This window comes from Mauremys reevesii, linkage group 8, assembly GCF_016161935.1.
Source record: "Mauremys reevesii isolate NIE-2019 linkage group 8, ASM1616193v1, whole genome shotgun sequence".
NCBI classification, from domain to species: domain Eukaryota; kingdom Metazoa; phylum Chordata; order Testudines; family Geoemydidae; genus Mauremys; species Mauremys reevesii.
Window position 1 is genome coordinate 89,726,616 of NC_052630.1, and position 21,081 is coordinate 89,747,696.

A 21,081-nucleotide genomic window follows, 5' to 3' on the forward strand; every position below is an offset into this window, starting at 1 on the left:
TCCCTGCCCCGGCCTCTTCCCCACCTCCTCCCTTGAGCGTGCCGCGTTCCTGCTCCTCCCCCCTCCCACCCTCAGCTTGTTATGCCGCGAAACAACTGTTTCGTGGCAGCAAGCGCTGGGAGGAGAAGCGGGGACGCGGCACACTCAGGGGAGGAGGCAGAAGTGGGCGGGGCCATCTCTGCCTTAATTCCCTCTCCCCCAACCCTTCTCTGCCCTCATTCCCTCTCTGCCTCTTGCCTCAGCTCCTCCCTCAGCCACAGTTCTGTCCCCAGCTCTGCCTGCTCAGTGGTTTGAGCATTGGCCTACTAAACCCAGGGTTGTGAGTTCAATCCTTGAGGGGCCCATTTGGGAATTTAGTTGGGGATTGGTCCTGCCTTGAGCAGGGGGTTGGACTAGATGATTTCCTGAGGTCCCTTCCAACCCTGATATTCTATGATTCAGTCTTAGCTCCTCTGTTGAGCCAGTTGTGCAGTAATGGAGGGGAGGCATGGACAGATTCCATTACTGGTAAGGAGTGGGTGGTGCAACAGGAAAAGTTTGGGCATCACTGCCTTAGATTGTAAGTGACTTGGGGGAAGTGACTGTCTTTTTGTTCTGTGTTTGAGCAGTGCCTTGCAGAGTCAGGTCCTGATCCATGCCTGGAGCTCCCAGGTGCCATGGTAATACAAATAATTACTAAGGGAAATTAAGGCTAGATATGATTATTATAGGCCTTTCTATGGCATTCACTGTATCTATACACCTGAAAAAATAGATTTACATTCATAACACCCCTGTGAGGTCGGAAGTATTATTACTTAAACTGGGTGCAGCAAGATGAAGTTACTTGCCCAAAGTCACTCAGGAAATCCATGGCAGAATAGAATAGAGATCTTTATGGTTTCCAGTTCAGTGCCTAAGCCACAAGACCTTCTTTACACTTGTAAAGAGTGTTTTTTCTTTACTAATGATTGTATTTTACAAAACAAGAAGCTATCAAAATATGTGTAAATGAAGATTAGTTACTTTTGATATTTTCTTTGTACTCATGGCATGAACATAACACACTCTTTGCTCCTTTTTTGTCACTGGGAGCCCTCAGTGTAATTACGTCTTTATTATATATGTTCAGCTCATTATTTATAGTAGAATCTGCTAAATTAGAATGCCACTATAGATGGCCTTTAATCCTGATTACGTGGAATTCACAGTTAATGGAAAATACTGGATAATTATTCATGTCACTGTCTGGGGAGAGCAGTGACATTAATGAAGAGGCCAAGGGAGTTGGGAGGAGACTGTGTTTGCGCTGGGACAGGATCTGAGCCTGTTGCTTGCCCAGCTTTCACTGTAAGCAGGGCTGGCTCCAGGCACCAGCCCAGCAAGCAGCTGTTTGGGGCGGCCAACGGTGAGGAGTGGCACGTCCGGGTCTTCGGCGGCAATTTGGCGGCGGGTCCCTCACTCCCTCTCAGAGTGAAGGACCAGCCGCAGCTGCAGATTGCAATTGCAGCTTTTTTTTTTTTGCTACTTGGGGCAGCAAAAACCCTGGAGCCGGCCCTGACTGTAAGGAGTCCTGAGTACATATTTGGCAAGAAGCTAGCAGGGAGAGTTTTGAAATACTGTAACTTCATATACTTTCTGCACATATCACAGCTATTGTTAATGTATCTAAGTCTTGATATGTCGTAGCTGTTTGCAATGTAGAACTGTTTGATCAGATCTAGAAAAGTACTGGATACGATTTAAAGTCAGAGAGGGAGAGAATGCTCTATACTATTCTGTGCAAAGAGGGCTTTTTAAAAAGCAAGGTGCTGCTGAACAGGCTGAAAACTACAGTATGTGCAAAAAAAAAAAGGGCGGGGATAATGCTTTTTGTTAGACTAAAATAACGCCATGCTTGTTTGGCTAGACAAGTGCAAGAATCAAGAGGGGGGGAAATGGGGTTGTCTGGATATTCTCACCTTTGTGCAGCTATGAAACTTCCTCTGAAATACTATATTTAGGGTCTTTGAGAGATGTTCTTTTAATATGTTTCAGTTGTCGTATAAGTGAATTTAAACACAGCACAGCAGTAGTTGATTATTCACCAACATCTGTGGAGAATAAGACGGTCACTGCTGAGTTTGTATACAAATCCTATTAGAGACATGCCAGTATTTTCAGAGAAGATTGACATAGTCTAAATTACAGCCTGGCACAGTGGCTTTGTCCTAACCACCTCTTTTTTGCTTATCTAGATATAGAAGCACCATAAAGCCATATTCAAAATATTGCCATAGCACTGCTGAAACAAATACCTTTTTGTTTTGATTTTGTTCTATTAGCTGTGCTCCTCTACCTTAATATTTCCCTGTCCAACCCCCTCTAAACTGCCATCTGCAATGACCCGCAGGCTAAGATCTTCACTACGCAGAAGAAATACCATTTGGCTATAAAAAACAGAGCTAAACCTGTGCCTCTCTAAATTCTGGCTTTTTTACTTGTCATCCCTGCCATATGAGGGGGCTAAACGAAGGAACGAGTGACTACGTGCAGAGGCCACGGAACGCCACCGCTCTCTCGTGTACAAACCTCTGGAGAGAGACCACTCTTACAAGCAACCACATTTGCTTACTCCCATGAGGGGTCGCTCTTGGCAGGTTTTACTGTACTTGTTTTTCTGTTTTCTAGAAGTATTTGTGGAGGGTAAAATTTACTAGTTTAATCTCCTTGCTGCTGCATAAGGAATTAGTGGAATGACCATATTATTTCAAATTTGATGCTGCAAACTGCTCAAGTTGCCTCTTCTCTCCTCATGCTGGTCTCTGATCAGTGCTTGTTTCAGCAGAAATAATGCCTGTTTCTGAAGTGTAGGTTGTACTTTCTACAGAGATGAGAAACAACTTAGATTGCATAGGACAAATGGCACGAATGTTGCTGCCCTAAAATAAATAATAATTATACTTCGCTCTTATGTAGGACACTTGCTAGGTGGAGAGTTACATGGGTGGCATGGGTCTAGTGGTTAGAGCAGAGAACTAGATGCCAGGACTCATTCAGTCTTACTTTTTGGGAGTGCTGCGCAAGCTAGCTCCAACCGAAGTGCACAGGAACTGTGTTCAGCACCTGGAGAACTAGGCCAAGGGGATCTTTCCCCAGCTCTTCCAATAATTCCCTTTGAGGCTTCAGGCAAGTCACTTTAGGCCAGCATTTTCAATGGGAGCTACAGTTGCTCATCAAGGATAATTTTTTGAACATAAGGGCCAGGATTGTCTGTCTTTGTTATGAGTTCCAGTATAGCCCATTCTACCTTTAGCAAAGCCTCAAAATTTTCTGCTCAAAAAATGAGACTTCAACCTCAGTAGTGATTAAATCCATCATGAAATAGGCAAATTCCTTGGACCCATCTATATTGATCTTTTTAAGAGTACCCTTATGCATCCTAGATGTCTCTATTCATGTGTTGTTTAATTTGCCGCATTGTTTTGTGGTTGGTCTTGACTGATGATATGCTTCATTTGCATTTGCCTTTATTTAAAAAAAAAAAAAAGTGTAACTGCAGCTAGCTGAGAGTGGATACTGACCCCAGCCATGTAACAGAGGTATTACCTTTTGTGGCCATGACCCTAGGCTATGATGAGGGTCAGGAAACAAAGATCCATCTCTTGCCAGCACTCCAGTGTTTTACACCTTTATTACAGTATTATTGTAATAAGGAAGTGATGGTAAATCAAAGTACAGAAGTCTTTTAGAAAGAAGACTTTGCAAAGATTATGCTTCAGCAGGACTTATGGGGGCAGGGGCGGCTTTAGGGATTTTGCCGCCCCGAGCACGGCAGGCAAGCTGCCTCCGACGGTTTGCCTGCGGAGGGTCCGCTGGTCCTGCGGGAGGTCCACCGAAGCTGCAGGACCAGCGGACCCTCCGCAGGCAAACCGCCGGAGGCAGCCTGCCTGCCGCCCTCACAGCGCCAGCAGAGTGCCCCCCGCGGCTTGGCGTGCTGGGGCCTGGAGCCACCCCTGTATGGGGGCAGGGGGAACAATAGTTGAACAGTGAAGTCCTCCGCAATCCTGTAGTCCTCCCTGCATGTGTAACAAACTGAAAGTGACTTGATTACATGATGTCTTTAGAACTTGCTTATTACACAACTCAGAGGCCACCCTGTGATTTGATAGCTATTGAAGTGTGAATGGTGTCAAGTTGGCAGAGTAATTTATCATGAGCAGACAGACATTATGAAATACACGTCTGTGGCCATGATAGTGCAATCTTTTAAGAGTCTTTGTAAAGAGACCACCATTATGCCTGCCAGATGAAAACACCAATCTGAGCAAACAGTTTTATGCTTAATTATTTACTTTTGGAGCAATTTTGATTTAGACAGCAGTTTTCTTTCTTTTTTTCTCCTTCATTATCATTGAGTTGGATCTGGCACAGTGACAGTTTTGCTCTCATGCTTGTCGCAGTGTGGCCTTACACAGGGTTCTCATTAACTACTACTTAGGATTTGGTTGTCTGTGATGCTGAGAGCAAATCTGGTGTTTCTGTGCATGACTCTGATTTAGTGGCACTGGTTTAGTCACAGTGATCAAAACCTGCACTCTAATCACTCACATGCCTTCACAGAGGCTAACTTTACACACTGTAGAGTCAATGTCTAAAAGCTTTGATCAAATTGCAGTCATGTGCTGCTGCTGAGATCAACTGAACACAATGGGTAGTGTCCAAGTGCAGCACTGTTAAAACTGTGTGGCATGAGTGCTGCTTCAAATTCTCATCCTGAGAAGAAAAGTATGATCAGTCTCAAAGCTGCTCACTCTTTTTACCAAAAACACATTTGAGCCAGCCATGTGGGTAGGGGGGGGTGGTTGTTGGGAGGGATATTGGGGTGTGGAGTGGGAGTATTTCTCTAGACTTTGGCAGCTGTTATGTCTGATTTCTGTGAGAAGCTGGAAAATTGATCTTAAGTCACTACGAAATCCAAACATAACCTTATGTGGGTGTGTGGTAAAGGGCGGAGGGTGGGGGAGAGCTGGAGGTGCACACATGACATTCTCTCTCCTAATGAGCAAGTGGGACATTTCTCTGCCTCTTTCCTTCTCTACTGACCTGTAGATCTGCCTGGGGAAAGGATGCTGTGCCATGTAAGGACGGTTGTAAAATACTCCTCCTACAAGAGAACCATAGGCCAGCAGGAGAGAAATGGCATCTATCTCTGACCTAGTGCCTCCTGGCACAGTCTAGATTCCACAACCTCCCCTTGCTCAGGACTGTGCCTAGGGGCAAAGTTCATCCCATGATAATCAGTAATAATACTCTAGCTTTGGAGAGTTATGTGTGGCTCTAAAGCTAGTATCTGGCCCAGTATACAACTTTCCATAATCTTCTTGCAGATGTCTGTTTTAAAAATGAGCATAGGAATACTTTTTATGAATGTCTTCAACTTCAAGGGAATAAATAGATTAATAAAAAGCTGTTTGGGGGAGGGGAGTACAAGTGGAGAAACTATTAGTGGAGGTTGTATTCATATTAATGGGCTTGGAATTAGGGAGAAAAAAAGATACATAAACGCTTCAACAGTGTTCACTTTTTTTCTTGCTGGTATTTTCTATGTACAATATCTGATCTGTCAACATTTCACATAAAAGAACTAAAATTCCTTTTTCAGCATATGGCATTGCCTCTATACAGGGATGCAGTTTTTAGAAAAATAACCAATTGTTTTTTTTAACAGAGTTTGAGAGATTTCATTGAAAATGACTAGCAAAACAACTAGCACAACAAACAATATAGCTCAGGCACGAAGAACTGTGCAGCAGTTAAGAATAGAAGCTTCTATCGAAAGAATAAAGGTGAGAAATGTTCTTACTGATCTTTCTCTTTTTTTTTATATGAACCATGTGAATTACGGCAGGTATATTTTACTAAACTCCCAATATATATGTACATATTTTTTTATTATGCAGTATACGTCACAGGGGTTATCTCTGAATGTGGTAGTTTCACTCATACCTGTGGTACTGAACTTTACAGATTTCTTTATTGTTGCTATAGAAAAAATTGTACCAACAGTATAATAGGTACTTTATGGACGTGTGAGTAGACCAAATCTTTGCTACTGGGAATTTATAATCTAAATCTATAATACATAGTGGGTGGAAGATGAGATGTGATGTAAAGCAGTTTTTTTTTTCCAATTGAGCATGTTAGTTTTGAATGTTTAAATTTTACTATATAAATCTTTGCAGGTAAAGCAAGGGTTTGTAGCCCTCTTGAAAGAGGAAGAGAGTTGAGACAGGATGCACCTAAATTATGGTGGACAAGGAGTCCAAACTTCTCCCTGCTCCCCCCCTCCCAGTGGTTAAGGAATTTGATTAAGCTAAAATATCACCTATTAAGATCTGGCTTTTTGTTGTTGTTCTAACCATACCTTTCCTTGCCTTCAATCTCCATTTTATCAATACTCTCTGTAGACTACCAACTGTCCAAAGATCAGCAGACTGGTTAATACACCTGACGTAGGTACTTTTCTTACAGTCAGCTAGAGATTAGGAACATGCAATATCTTGCAAGGAAATGACTGAATCAATTTCCTAGGAACTGTAAGTCAATTGATGACATTTCAGTGATTATTAACCATGTCTAAAGATACAAAATCTTTTTACTAGAAGCCTGCTCGATTGTTCTGAACCTGCTGTTCAAATCTCAGCAAAATGTAAAGTTACTCATTCCTATCTTCCCAAACTAACCCCAAAGTACCTTTAAAGACACAGCATCCTGGCTTATCCTTGTTTTTGCTTACTTTTTTTCCCATTCTACCAACCTCACCAAGGCCAGTCCAAGCAGCAAAGCACAGAAACCTTTGCATTATGCTCGGTGACCTTAGCTCTGGACCTGAAGATTTTATGGATTCCTCAAACTCTGTTCTTCCATATGCCAAACTAATTCATTGTAGCTATGGATGCATCCCACAGCCCATTCCATCCTATTGCAAATGATCTGGGAATATTTACCATTTTGTGTCTTTTTGCCAGGTATCAAAAGCATCAGCAGATCTCATGTGCTATTGTGAAGAACATGCCAGGAAAGATCCTTTACTAATGGGCATACCTGCTTCTGAAAACCCTTTCAAGGATAAAAAAACATGCATTATATTATAGCAGAGCAGTAAGTACCTCCATAGCTTTCCCAAGCAAAACAGACTACAAGCAAATTATTAGAGAAAATAACCTTATGGTCACCTGATATCAGCGGTGTAAAACAGCAGTGTATTTACTATGTGTGTAAACGAATTTTTACGATTTTTTTCTTTATAGTATCTTTACTGGGAAGGAAGATTGTAAACTAAATTATCCTATTTCTTGTAAAATGGAATGGGGTCTGTGGCATGCAGCTGGTAATTCCCTTGTGTTGGCTTTTATGTCGATATAACTATGTTGCTCAGGGTGTGAGAAATCCATGCCTTCCGAGTGACGTAGTTATACCAGCCTAACCCCCTGTGTAGACAACTCTGTCGGCGGGAGAACTTCTCCTGTCAACATTGTTCCTGCCTCTCTGGGAGGTGGATTAACTACACTAAAGCGATCTGCTGCAGCGCTGTATATGAAGACTAGCCCTAAGAAGAGAGGGCTGGATGAGGTGAAAGTCTTTTTAAAAATGTGTAATATCTGCATTTCAGTTTAAGGTATTAGGCTACACAATCAAGACCAAAGTTGCCTGATCTTCGCCTATAAATCAGCAAGATAGACAAGTAATATGACTCTTATTCAAGATTAATTTACTGTAGTTTTTTTAAATGAGTGTATTTGTATTCAATTAGTGTATTTATGTATTGGTTTTGTGTGTGTGTGTGTGTGTGTATATATATATATGTGTTTGTGTATATACATATTCCGAAGTGCATTCTCTGACAAGACTCCTTGCAAACAGCTGCTGCAATTATTGATAAACTCCATAGGTTCATGCCTTTACCTTCAGTTATATCTTAACTCTTTTTAAAAAGTGAAAAATCAGTTTTTGTGTCAAGAATCAATAGATTTCTGATGATTTATGTAATTTTTCATTTTTTAGAGGGTCCAATAAAGGAGAATTTTAACCTTTTTATTCTGCCCCTCTAAATTTTCTCCTCAAGTTATGATCAATGTAGCTCCTTTAATAGGGCTACAGTAAGACTCCAACACTTTGGAACTAGTGTTTCTCTTGCCCCGTGGCTAAGGTGAGGGGGAGGATTCTATCACTCCAAGCCACATGGGTTACCTGTACAAGTCTCATTTAGGTTTTGTGCAGTGATCCAGGATTTGGTTCTTTTAATAATTGAGTTCCCCTTTCTTTTTAAGGAAAAAGAAGCCAAATCCTATCCAGATTATGATCAAGCAATTGTAATTGGATGGCCTTTCCATAACATCACTGATGTACAAATAGCCTAATAAAGTTTATATACAAGTCTTGTGTATTGATGGAATAAGTGAATGGAAAGAAAACAATACTGACTTCTAGTAGGTTACCAATGTTTTTTTGTGTGGGGGGGGGTGTTTCCCTATAGCCAGCTATACAATGCCTGAAATTGTGATCTTCTGTAATGATATTTACAGAAATTATTAACCACTTTTAATTTACTGTTTTATGTTGCATGTGTCTAATTTTGTATTAAATTATATAGACACTGTTAATAATGTTATGTTTTTAACACACCTCCTTTCAAAAATCTAAATTTGAGACATCCTGTAAGAAAAAATAAATGCACGGATTGTTCTGTGCTGACATTCAAATTATTTTTATAATTAGAATATTTTTCTAATAAGTTCAAAACAATCTAGATTTTCACTGTTTTTATTCACCATATTTCAGTCATTTTATAATGCGTCTTGTTAAAAATAATAATTAACTTAGCTATATGCGTTCATAACTGAGCTACTAGCAGCAGTCATGCTGTATTTCTTCAGTTCTGTAATATCTTGGTTTTTTCAAAGTAACTTTTTACAACCAAAATATTGCCCTTCTGTTGATCTGTTATGGCCCGTGTTGTCAGCAATTTGTGGCTAAATGTTTGAACCGTTTAGAACCCGAATGAATATATGAAAATGTAATGTATGCAAATATGGTGATACAAAGGTCATTTTGATACCTGGCTCCTTCTCTTTGGCCATTTCTAAGCAATTGGTTTATGCTCCTTCTTACTCATAGAATTTCATGTCAGAAGTATTCAGCTAAATTAGAACTTTACAAACTCGTCTTATAACTACTTACGTTGCATTAATTTGAGCAATGAGTTTAACTGCAGACTTTTTTAAACTGCAGATTTTCTTTTGACCTGAATCCATTTTGTTCAGTTACGACTTCCATATCCAAATGTATTCAGCATTTTTACAACTGGAGTCATAAGTGCCATGATTGTGTTTTTTAAGTTACTGAATCAAAACATGTAAATGATACATTTTAAAGTATTATCACAAACGTTGCCATAAAACATACGCTACTGGAAATATTTTCATAAACTCGGGCCTGACTCAGTGCCCATTGAAGTCAATGAGAATTTTGCCATTGATTTCAGTGGGAGTATGATGAGACTTGGGGTGACTAGCATACTGTACTTGTAACCTGTTGAAAGTATCTTCATAAATATTAGGATTCTAAATGTTCATAGTGCCACAATGTATGCCTGTTTTTAAAGGATGAGTTAATAGTGATCTATTTACCCCTGTTTAATCTGAAGTGTATTTTTCTACTTTTTTCATACACTTTTGACATCTTTGCAATGCAAGGACAAATAGCAACTGTTTAATTCCTTCTTAAACTTATGCATTTAAATAGCAAAAGATTTTTATTAGAACATAGTTGCCCTTTTACCCACATATATATGATTAGAAATAGGGTGCCAGCTTCTTTCAGATGCCTTCTAACTTTTAGCCTAAAACACATGGAAACTATAATAAAACAGTAAAATACCATTGACTGCTTCTGATTACTTTTGTGTAGGTTTTTAAATAAACTCTCTGTGTGTATTGTATTTTAAACACAATATGTAGTGTCATCTGAAGGTTCAAACAGCTACTTATGTTTTTATATTACTCTTTAAGTATACAAAATGCAGTATAAAGTAGACCTTTTCGTTTGATGAACTTGTGAAGAGAATGAGTCATGCAGATTGGGAAGAATTGTGAAGATATATGGACTTTCTAGTTAGTGAGATGAAATAATGAAAACCAAACCACCCCAAATTCATAGCTGTTGGGATATTGGAGATTGCAGGAATGATTTTCAGCCAGGCTAGCTAAGTGGAACCACAGTACTGCAACTTACTTGGTGCTCTGAGTGCAGATACCTCAAATGTAAAATCTTTGTGATGTAAAATGAACCTGATATTATTCCAGAAAATTTTAGGGTTCTTTTTCTTAAACTAAAAGGCCCATTTGCTTGGTTCCCCGCCCCCTCTGGGTTTACTAATTTGATTGTTTTAATACTGTGTTGTTTTGTATTGTAATTGTAACTTCAGATTCACATGAATGTTGTCACAATGATTTGCCTTTGACTTACAAATGGCTTTATGAAATCCTTTTGTTTTCTCTAACATGATTTTGCCATTCACCAGTAAGCCTCTTAAAGTAGTTCATTGTGGTCTTTGTATGGAACAGGGCTTCTTATGAGAGAAAAAACTATTAACCAAGAGAATTTGATGGATGGCTAATGTTCAATATCATGGATATGAAATATTTTATTAAAAATATCACTACTTTGTATATTGTTTCAGCTTGTCATTGTAGTTCAGTTCACTTTCCAATGCACAGAGCCTGTTGAGGAATTAGACAAATGTCAACCATCCAGAGGGTCCGAAGGCTTTCAGCACAATGGTGTCAAACACTGACAAAGACTATGTTCTTGGAAGAAAGACAGACTAGATGTAAATTTGGAGTGGGGGTGGAGGGAAAGGAGTGACTCACTCTGTAGGTCAACTTTGCTAAGCGCCAGGGTTTAAATTGGGAGGGTGGCTGTGTATGTGCAGTGTTACTACCAACTGTAATCTTATGCGCCAAGTCTTAGCTTTCTCTTTTTAAAAAAGTCTCTCTCACCTTGTGGTTACAAAACAACAACAACAAAAGTGAAAATGTAGCAGATAGAGAGCTCTGCCTGTTCATGCAGAGAACCTGAATTAAAAGCTCTGAGAGAAACTCAAACGGTGACTGCTCATCTCAAAGGAGTGTTAACTTGGTTGCCGAATGAGAATAAATTTAAATGTGAATGTTGTCTTTCACTGTTGATCAAAACTTGTAGGGAAGGAGAGGGAAGATCATGTTATGAAGATCTGCATGGTGAACAAGTGACATAATATGTGGCGCCATTAATTGGTAACATTTGGAAGAGTTGGTGTCTCTCTCCTCCCCTAACTCCACAATCGAGGAGGAGCGAAGCCCATTAAGCTAGCAGAGCCTAACAGATACCTGATCTGCACAGAGGGGAAACCAAGTCATAGCCCAGCAGAGCATGAAGGATCATATTTGGAACATCTGCACGCTTTTCTAGTGAGTGGTATCTCAAGTGGGCAGAGCTTGGAAGAGTAGGACTGTTTTGTTTTTTCCTGTTCTATTCTTGCGGAGCTTCACTGGGGTCAGTAGAGTTGTGCCAGCCCAGATTCAGCCCTGCATGAGGATCTCTGATTCAAGTGCTCCCCTGGCTCAAAGGTATTTCTAACTTCCTCAGTATTATCCCTTTGGAGTTATAGGAACCCCTGCTTAAATTCTGGTGGGAGACATGTAGTTCAGTGCATGTCTTTCTACAAAACCCAAACATGACTATAAGACAGGCCTATTGATATCCTTGAAATTTACCCATTGGGCTTCTTTAAATCTTGTTTCTATTTCCCTAGTTCCCTTTTATTAAGTCTTTCATACAGGAGAACCTGAGAATTACAAAGCCCAGAGTTACAAACTGACCAATCAACCACACACCTCATTTGGAACTGGAAGTATGCAATCAGGCAGCAGCAGAGACCAAAAAACATATAAACCAAATACAGTACAGTGCTGTTTTAAACATAATTTTTTTTAAAAAACAAAGGGGGGGCATTTTTCTTCTGCATAGTAAAGTTTCGAGCTGTATTAAGTCAATGTTCAGTTGTAAACTTTTGAAAGAACTATTATAATTTTGTTCAGAGTTACGAACATTTCAGAGTTACGCACAACCTCCATTCCTGAGATGTTCGTAACTCTGAGGTTCTACTATCGTGAAATAGAATTTGAGGCTATAATTTGTATTCCTGATTATCCTGTGTGAGTGTGATCTGTCTCTTTAACACACTCTCAATGAGCAGGTTTGTATAAATGTTTTGTTTGGCCCAAGCATTGAGAGCACCAGTGGGCTATGCAAATCATCCCAAACTGACTGCCAGTAGTAAAAACTTCATGCCAAACCATCAGGCATTTTGTTAATGCCACATATTTTACTGGAAAATTGGTTGAGATGCTTATTTGTTGTTAAAAACCCATAGTAAGAGTACATACCAATTTTTAATATTATTTTTCATGTCCTTCCAGTTACAAAATTGGTCTGTCTTAGTCCATTTGCACAGCCCTCAGAGGCAGAGAGAAATTATAACTAGTAAACTTTTAAAATCCATAAAAATTATTAACTTTTAAGGGGTGATATCTCAAAGTCTGGCCAGGCTAGAAATAAACTCCATACTCCCACTGGAATAGGGGACTCGGGGAGAATCATTCTCACCTCCCCAAAGGTATGAAGCACTTCTGTCTCCTGAATGCTTACAACCCAGATCTCCCGCGTCCTACCTTGCTGCTAGAACACCATCCTTCCTTCATCCCAAATCCATGTGTCATTCATATATGTTAATAGAAAAAGCTCCTCTAAATTAATGTTCCATCTGGGGCTGCTGTGCTGGTGCCACAGATTGTGCCCATTCCAGAAGGAGGCAACGGCTGCTGAAATTCATTGAACAACTTGGCAGCCACAACACGGCTACTGCTATACAGATAATGATAAACACAGCACTGAGGGGAACTTTCAAGCATGCCCTTCATCAATGAGCACATGCAGAGCACTAAGGCAAGTTACAGGGCCCCATCTAAACTAGTACCTAAGGGCTATTAATGTTCCTTTACACAGATCCTGCAAAAGCCCCCGTGTGATGCAGCATGCAGAAATGAGACAGCAGAAATTCAAATGGAAAGGAATTCTATTGAGTTAAAATATGATTTTAAAACAAATACTTAGTTCTCTATAGAATTACTGCCCAATGTTATTAAAACTGATTTTTTTTTAAAAGAAGATTCAACTTCACAGTACACCTCTACCCCGATATAACGCTGTCCTTGGGAGCCAAAAAATCTTACCGTGTTATAGGTGAAACAGCATTATATCGAACTTGCTTTGATCCACCGGAGTGCGCAGCCCCGCCCACCCCGGAGTGCTGCTTTACCACGTTATATCCGAATTCATGTTATATCGGGTTGCGTTATATCAGGGTAGAGGTGTATTTCTGCTGTTTGCTCCTTGTATTTCACTCAATTTGTACAGTACAGAAGAGTAGTCCCATTTTACTTTAGTTTATAATCATTTTATAGTCTGGTTCTGGTTCTCAGGCACTGGTTCCGTGTTTGAGTTCCAAACAGAGAAGGGGGAGGTTTAAATCTAAACGAAAAGCTGTTCGACTGGATTTTTTTTTTTAACATCAAGAACATGTTTCAGTATGGTAGTTCAGGCTCAGAGAGTCAAAACAATCTGTCAGTGTCCCTGAGCATAAGAGATCTGATCTAATGGCCAATCCTGTTTGGTAGGAGTCAATGGTACAACTACTGTTGACTTCAGTGAGAGCAGGATCAGGCCGTTATCACAGTGCACTCCTTTTAAACTACTGGTGGCGTGGCACTTGCAAATACGACACATTCCACATCATGGCTCATGTGAGCAGATCCCTGCATCTGCAGGGAGTCCCACTAACTTCAGTGGGACTTGTCATGGGCCTGATTGTAGGACTGGGGCATATAATGCAATGGAAAGTATTTCTACCTTAAGGGGGGGTCTACTTATATTACTATTTTCACAAACTCACTTAGTAATTAATCTGCAGCATTACAAAATGCCCATTTGTTGATGCTTACTCTCTTCAATTAAAATGATTGGAAATCATAGGTGGGGACATGAAAAGGGTGAAAACCTGGTTCCATTGATGTCAACGGGGTCAGGGTGTGTTTATTTTGGCTTTAACTGTGCTGCTCTCCAGTCATTTTGCATATGGGCACATCTAATGCCTTTGTGAGTCATGGGAAAGTGAGAAATCGTGGCTGCCAAAGGGTTTCATCCAAGTCATAAAGCAATTCCAAGACACTTTCTGAAGTAAGAGCCCTGAGCCTGCCATGAAAGAGTTTAGAATTTCTACTGCTCTCAGCCAAAAGTTTTGGTTTTAGAATTTTGATAAGTGCAAAGTGCTTCGCACACACTAAATCCAATAGCACTCAAGTAGGGGAAATGCATTCATTTCATGCATGGAGGCGGAGTGTGGTTAAGTTCATCATTATAAATAAAAGAAGACTTTAGGATTCTGCAGGAATGATCCAAAATGTCTTACATTAGCTCTTCCTGCCTGCATGCTTACAGTTAGTAATAAAAAGTGCCCTGCCCATTGTCACATAGTAAGTCGAGGTTGGAGCCAGCAAATTGTATCCGTGAATACTGACTCCCAGACCTGTGCTCTAGTCATTAGATGTCATATAGAAACTAATAGGCCCCCCTGAATGCTTAAGTCTTTTTCCATGACATTATTTCACAATAATTGGGATGATGTGGAATCTGTAATAATTAGTCTGAAACTTCCATCTGGTAATGAATTAGCCTCTGTGTACCACTAGCCTGTATGGGGTGGGTTCCAAACTATTCAGTTGTGTCATAGGCCATGTACTGCAAACGGATAAGAGATTCTCTTTTAGATCATGTACTAGACATCTGTGTTTCTGGAGTGGAAGGATGTGTATTTTAGCCCTACTCTTGCCACAAAGTTCAGAGTAGCTATATTGTGCTGCAAAGCGATAGCAGTGATGTTGCAGGTAGCCACAGCTGTTTTACAATACCTTTCCAGAAAACAGCTTATATTTGTATACATGCTAAAATGCCTTTCAGTGAGAAGAGCCACAAAGAACTTCCTGTTCTCCGAGGGATTACACACATTCATTCTGCTCTTGATGTACACCCGACCTGCACACGTCAAAAATGTTTTCCCTCACTGGGGTGGCTGAAGCACTGCCTGCTGCGGCACACCCCTGCACACTGGCCTAAAGGGCCAAGCTGCCCCAGAGCGCCCTCAGCTCCTTCTTACCACCCATGACAGTTGTTGGAATTGCTGTGCTTGCCTTAGCAAGTGTTCTGTGTGTTCATTATAAATTAATTGTAGATGGTTTATAGTGATAGCTTTTAGTTAAACTTATACCATCTACACTATTTTCTTTTTTGGTCCCCATTGGAGTGTTTTTCTGGTACTCAGTAGTGAGGGATGCCTCAGTCACTGGGCTTCAAGCCCTGCATCTCTTGCCAGGTGGCACCAGAACGGGGGGGATAATGTCCCCCCCCATTTTTTACCAGCTGTAAGGGCAAGTGATGGGAGGAGGGGGCAGATAGGAGCAAGTGGGAGGTAGGGTCTTGGAGCGGGGGGGAAGAGATGGCACAGGAGCAGGGCCTCAGGAAGGGGTGGTGCAGGGGCAGGGTCTCAGAGGAAAGGCCAGTGTGTGGGTGGGGCCTCAGGGAGAAGGGGTGGTGTGAGGTTGGGACCTGGGGGAGAAGGGGTGGGGGCAGGGGCTTGGGGTGGCATGGAGGGTGGGACCATGGTTTGGGCACCTGTGGCACCCCCACTTTTAGGGTGCTTCCACTGCTCCTGTATCTTCCACTAGGCCAATGCCCATAAGCAATCCACACTCAAACTGCTTGAAGTGTTTAGATGAAGCTCTCATTCAGGATCATTGCCAGATCTGTGAAGACTTTAAGCCTCAGACAAGGAAAGACAGAGAAGCCAGGCTAAAGTTTTTGCTCATGAAGGCAGCCATGAGACCTCTGTCAGAGTCTGATCGATCAGGCTCAGCAGCAAATGCCTCAGCATTGTTTAGACGTGTGCCTACTATCTGGCCTGAGTCCCGGCACTGCTCACCCTCCTTAGTGCTTAAGAAGAGGTACAAGACCTGTAAGCAGACCACCAAGAGGGGATGGTCACTGGTACCGAAGTCATCTAGGAATGGGCATAAGAGTTAAGTGTAGCTGACACCTAAGCACTCCTTTTCAAGCTGGCACGGCTAACTCTGGCAGTGAGGCTGGCACAGTCCTGTTCGGAGCATGAGACCAGCATCGGCCTAGTGGAAGATACAGGAGCGGCGGAAGCACCCTAAAAGTGGGGATGCCACAGGTGCCCAAACCGTGGTCCCACCCACCAGGCCAAACCCCAACCTCACACTGGCCATTCCCCTGGGGCCCTGCCCCTGCACCACTTCTTCCCCAGGCCCTGCTCCTGTGCCATCTCTTGCCCCCAAGATCCCACCCCCCGCTTGCTCCTCTCTGCCCTCCTCCCATCGCTTGCCCTTATGGCCAGTAAAAAATGGGCTGCATTTGCTGCAGCGAGAGAGCTGCTTAGCCTTTCAGGGCCAGTATGCCCAGCAGTGTAGGAGCCTGCGCACTAAATACGAGCAGATGCAGGAGGGCAGCATCAGCATCAGTGCAGCGCTTGGTACCATGTCAACCTCTGTTGCCTCAAACTGCACGTCCACCAGTACTGTTGAAAGGGAAGCCTGCAATGTTGGTGGTGCTACTTCCAACTCTGCACTGGACTCCAACATCACAGGGAGCAGCCCCTCCTCAGTCAGGGGAGGGAGAGTCGTCCTCCTCTGAATTGGAGATTGGCTCTTATGTTTCCCAGCCCTGGAGCTGCTCTCCCTACTCTCCACTAAGGCACTACTCCCCTGCTAGGGAACCTTCAGCAGGAGTAGTACCATCAAGTGAATGGCTAGGAAGTCACTGGACCCACTACCAGTCCAGCCTTATTGGAACCTGTGGTTTTCCCTCCTGGTTTCTAGGCCATACATGAGACGTTCCTGTTTTTTGTCCTCAGAGAGGCATGGGGCACCTACTCACCAGGCACTACCTCTTCTATAGCCTGATACCAAGCAGCTAGAGGTAGTTCAGGAGGACCCTGCTGGACAGCTAGCGGAGGAAGGGCCGCTTCAGCCTGTGTGGGCCAATTCCATCAATCTCAAAGCCTCTTACCTTCCAGGGGTGCAGAAGAAGCTGGCGGACTGCCTAAGCAGATCATTTATGAGCCACCATGAGATGTCTCTGCTCCTGAATGTAGCCAGATAAGTTTTTCAACAGTGGGGACTCCTAGCTAGACAAAGCCAACAGGAGCTGCCAAAAATTTTGCACCCTCCAAGGCAACAGTCCCAGTTCCATTGCAGAGGCTTTCCTGGATGAACAAGCTCTCTACTATGCTTTTCCTTTAGTCCCACTTCTACAGAGAGCGGTGCTAAAGATCAAGTGGGACCAGGCCCGAGTTACATGAATAGCCCCAGCTTCGCCATGACAGCACTGGTACTCACTCTATTGGATCTGTCAGTGGCACCTCCAGTTTCACTCCTGTTGCTCCCAGACTTGATCTCCCAAGATCATGGTTGGCTGTTCCACCAAACCTGTGGGCCCTTCATTTAATGGCCTGGAGGCTTTATGGCTAAATCCTAGGGAGGAGTTTTGCTTGGAGCAAGTTCACCATGTCTTGTTAAATAGTAGAAAGCCCTCCACCAGGCCTGCTTCCATATCAAAACGAAGGTGTTTTTCTATCTGGTCTCCTCAATCCAGGGTCTTGTCAATGCAGTTCTCTACCATGCATATCCTGGACTATCTGTTGCACCTTCAACAGCAGTGATTAGTGATTTCTGCTATCAAGGTCAACCTGGCAGCTATAACAGCTTTCCATCCCCATGTAGATACCCATTCTGTGTTTACTAGTGTTATGAGAATCAGATTAGTGAAGGGCTTTAACCTAATTTTGTTGAAGCTCATGGGGCCACCATTTGAGCCTGTATGAATGTGCTCCTTACTACACCTATCTCTGAAGAAGGCATTTCTGGTAGTTATCGCTTTGTCTAGGAGAGTGGCCAAACTGCATGTTCTGACATCCAAAATGCTTTCTATGATCTTTTTTAAGGATAAGATGTACTTGCACCTTCATCTGAGATGTCTCTCTAAAGTGGTATTTAATTTTCATATTAACCAGTCAATTTACTTATGTGCATTTTATCTCAAACCACATGTGAATAGAGAGAAGCAACATCTGCACACCTTTGACATTAGAAGAGTGTTGGCGTTCTACAGAGACAGGCCAGTACAGTTTTGTTTGTCAGACCCAGCTATTTGTGGCATTAGGAGACAGAATGAAGGATCTCCTGGTCTCTTCGCAAAGAATTTCATCTTGGATGAGTTCCTGCATTCATGTTTGCTGCTGGGCACGCTGATGGCACATTCCACAAGATTGCAAGCAGCCTCGAGGGAAGTCCTTGCACAAGTCCCTATCCAGGACATTTGTAGCACGGCAACCTGGTCTTCAGTTCACATCTTCGCATCCCATGATGCTGCTACTCAGTACTCCAGAGACAATGCTAAATTTGGCCAAGTTGTACTACAGTCTTTGTGGATGTGAATTCCAATCCCTCCTCTACATTACGGCTTGTGAGTCACCAGGAGTGGAATGCACATGTGCAATGACTCAGAACAAAAAGCAGTTACTAATCTCTCATAGCTGTTGTTCTTTGAGATGTGTTGGACATGCCCATTCCATGACCCACTCCTCTGCATCACAGTTGCCTGGCAAGAAGGAACTGAGGGAGCTCAGGGGCAACTGGGCCCTTTTTTGCTGGCGCGTAGCAACAGAGGGTGCGTGAGCCGCCCCCGATGGATACCACTGAGGGGAAATTTTCCAATGGCTGTGCACGGGGCACGCACACACCGTGGGTGGAATGGACATGTGCAGCACATCTTGAAGAATAATAATTATGGAGGTTAGTAACCATTTTCTCCATCTCCTCTGCTGAAACACAGCCTTGAGAAGAGTTGGAACAAGGCAACTATTCAGCATCAGTAACATGCACAAGCTTCAGATGGTGAAATGAATAACTGCTACAATTGACATTACGTGGGAAATTGAGATTTTTTGTATGTGATTACAAAACAACTAACTTGGATAGTCAACCCATGGAACTCATTGTCAGGGGCTGTTGTGGAGGCCAAAAGTATAACTGGATTCAAAAAAGAACTTTAAAAGTTCATGGAAGATAGATCCATCTATGACTATTAGTCAAAATGGTCAGGGCTGCCACCCCATGCATTGAGTTTCCCTAACCCTCTGACTGCCAGAAGCTGAGGCTGGATGACAGGGAATGGATCAGTTGCTAAATTGAGCTGTTCTGTTAATTCCCTCTGAGGCATCTGGCACCAGCCACTGTCGGAAGCCAAGGTACTGGGCTAGATGGAGCATTGGTCTAACCCAGTATGTCCATTCTTATGTTCTAACTCTGGAGAAAAGTGACTGGACATGGAAGCTCTACTCCCATGCCCTTCAGATTTGTGATTGGGGCAGATCTCACACAGCAGTAAGTTTTAAGATCTATGCCATTTTATTCTACCTAGGCTTTTATACTGTGCCAATTGCCATGTTGTCTGGGCACTGTTAATGTAAGACTCCAAATATGCTACAAGTCTATCCATGCCCACTCATAGTGGTTTGGCACAGTTAGGAGTGTCTGTATTCTAGCACACTGTCAGTCTGTGCTGTGCTTCCCTAATAATATTTTATAACACTACCAACAAAAAAGACAGTGTTAGACCAGGTGGATGCTCCTAAGAGTGCTAGACAAATTTCTGCTCACACCATTAGATTGGTTGTGTAGATGGGGCTTTAATGCCTGATCAGGATAAAATGAAGCTCCTGGCTCGGGACAGATAGGGATCGTAGCTAATCCTCCAGATACTGTAAAAAGCAACAAAGAGTCCCGTGGCACCTTAAAGACTAACAGACGTTTTGGAGCATGAGCTTTTGTGGGTGAATACCCACTTCGTCGGATGCATGTAGTGGAAATGTCCAGGGGCAGGTATATATAAGCAAGCAAGAAGCAGGCTAGAGATAACGAGGTTAGTTAGTTTCAAGCCCAGGAAAGCTCATGCTCCAATACATCTGTTAGTCTTCAAAGTGCCACAGGACTCTTTGTTTCTTTTTACAGATCCAGACTAACATGGCTACCCCTCTGATACATAACACCCTCCAGATACTGATTCCAACATTCGTTACACCATTTACCTTATTGACTCAGGAACTAGGAACAAAGCCTGGCACATGGAGTTGAAGAAAGGTTAAAGATCCAGCAACCTCCAATTACATGTTTATAGTCACATATATTTAAGGGATGACTAAACTGTTTCCTTAATATCTATAATTCTGCTTCTAAATTACCTCCAGCACAACAGAGAGAGAGGGGATTTTTGAGATGGGCATGAGTGGGGGGGAATCTCGAACACATTTCAGTCTTCAGTGTGTATTTACGTTTGAAATGCTGATAGTAAATTTAAATGCCATGGTAAAGCAGCAAATCAGAATTTAAAGAGACATTGTCAAGTTAAAAAAATGTTTTCCAAAAATTCCTTTCCTTTGTCACTAATGCTATCTTAGAATTATTTACTCTTCACCCTTTCTGGTGTAAATTTGTCAGTGTCACTTGTGGTTAGAATCACTGTCACATTCTAGTGATCCTGGACTTACGTAATATGTGGGATGCAAACACTGCAGGGGAATGTTTAAACCTGAACTAAAAAACTGTTACTGGCTTTGTTTCAAATAACAAAATGTTTCTATTAAGTCTGGAAAAAAATTAGTAAATGGGGGCCATAAACATTTCCTTTTAACTTTATTATTTGTATCACTGTAGCCATTAGGACTAGTCGTGGCCCACAACCCTGTTTTGCTAGGTGCTGGAAGGACATGGAACAAAAAGATAGTCCCTGCTCCACAGAACTTACAGTAAAAGTAGAAGGCAAGACAACAGATGGGAAGTGCAAGGAAACAATGAGACAGTATTTGTTAGCATGACAGGTAGTAGTCTC

The 21,081-nt window shown here is 42.2% G+C and overlaps 1 protein-coding gene across 3 annotated transcripts in view; it reads left to right on the plus strand.

Annotated features, from left to right (window-relative positions):
* Positions 1-21,081, plus strand: part of GNG12 (G protein subunit gamma 12) — a 149,061-nt gene that overhangs the window by 59,432 nt on the left and 68,548 nt on the right. The window contains exons 4-6 of one of the 3 annotated variants that reach the window (XM_039485008.1): positions 5,690-5,807; positions 6,990-7,122; positions 8,292-10,051. In XM_039485008.1, the coding sequence (XP_039340942.1) occupies positions 5,712-5,807; positions 6,990-7,115 (222 nt within the window). In that variant the 5' untranslated portion in view covers positions 5,690-5,711 and the 3' untranslated portion in view covers positions 7,116-7,122; positions 8,292-10,051. Of the gene's footprint in view, positions 1-5,689; positions 5,808-6,989; positions 7,124-8,291; positions 10,052-21,081 lie in introns of those variants that run through there. The other 2 variants (XR_005583726.1, XM_039485009.1) reach the window with 2 other exon arrangements.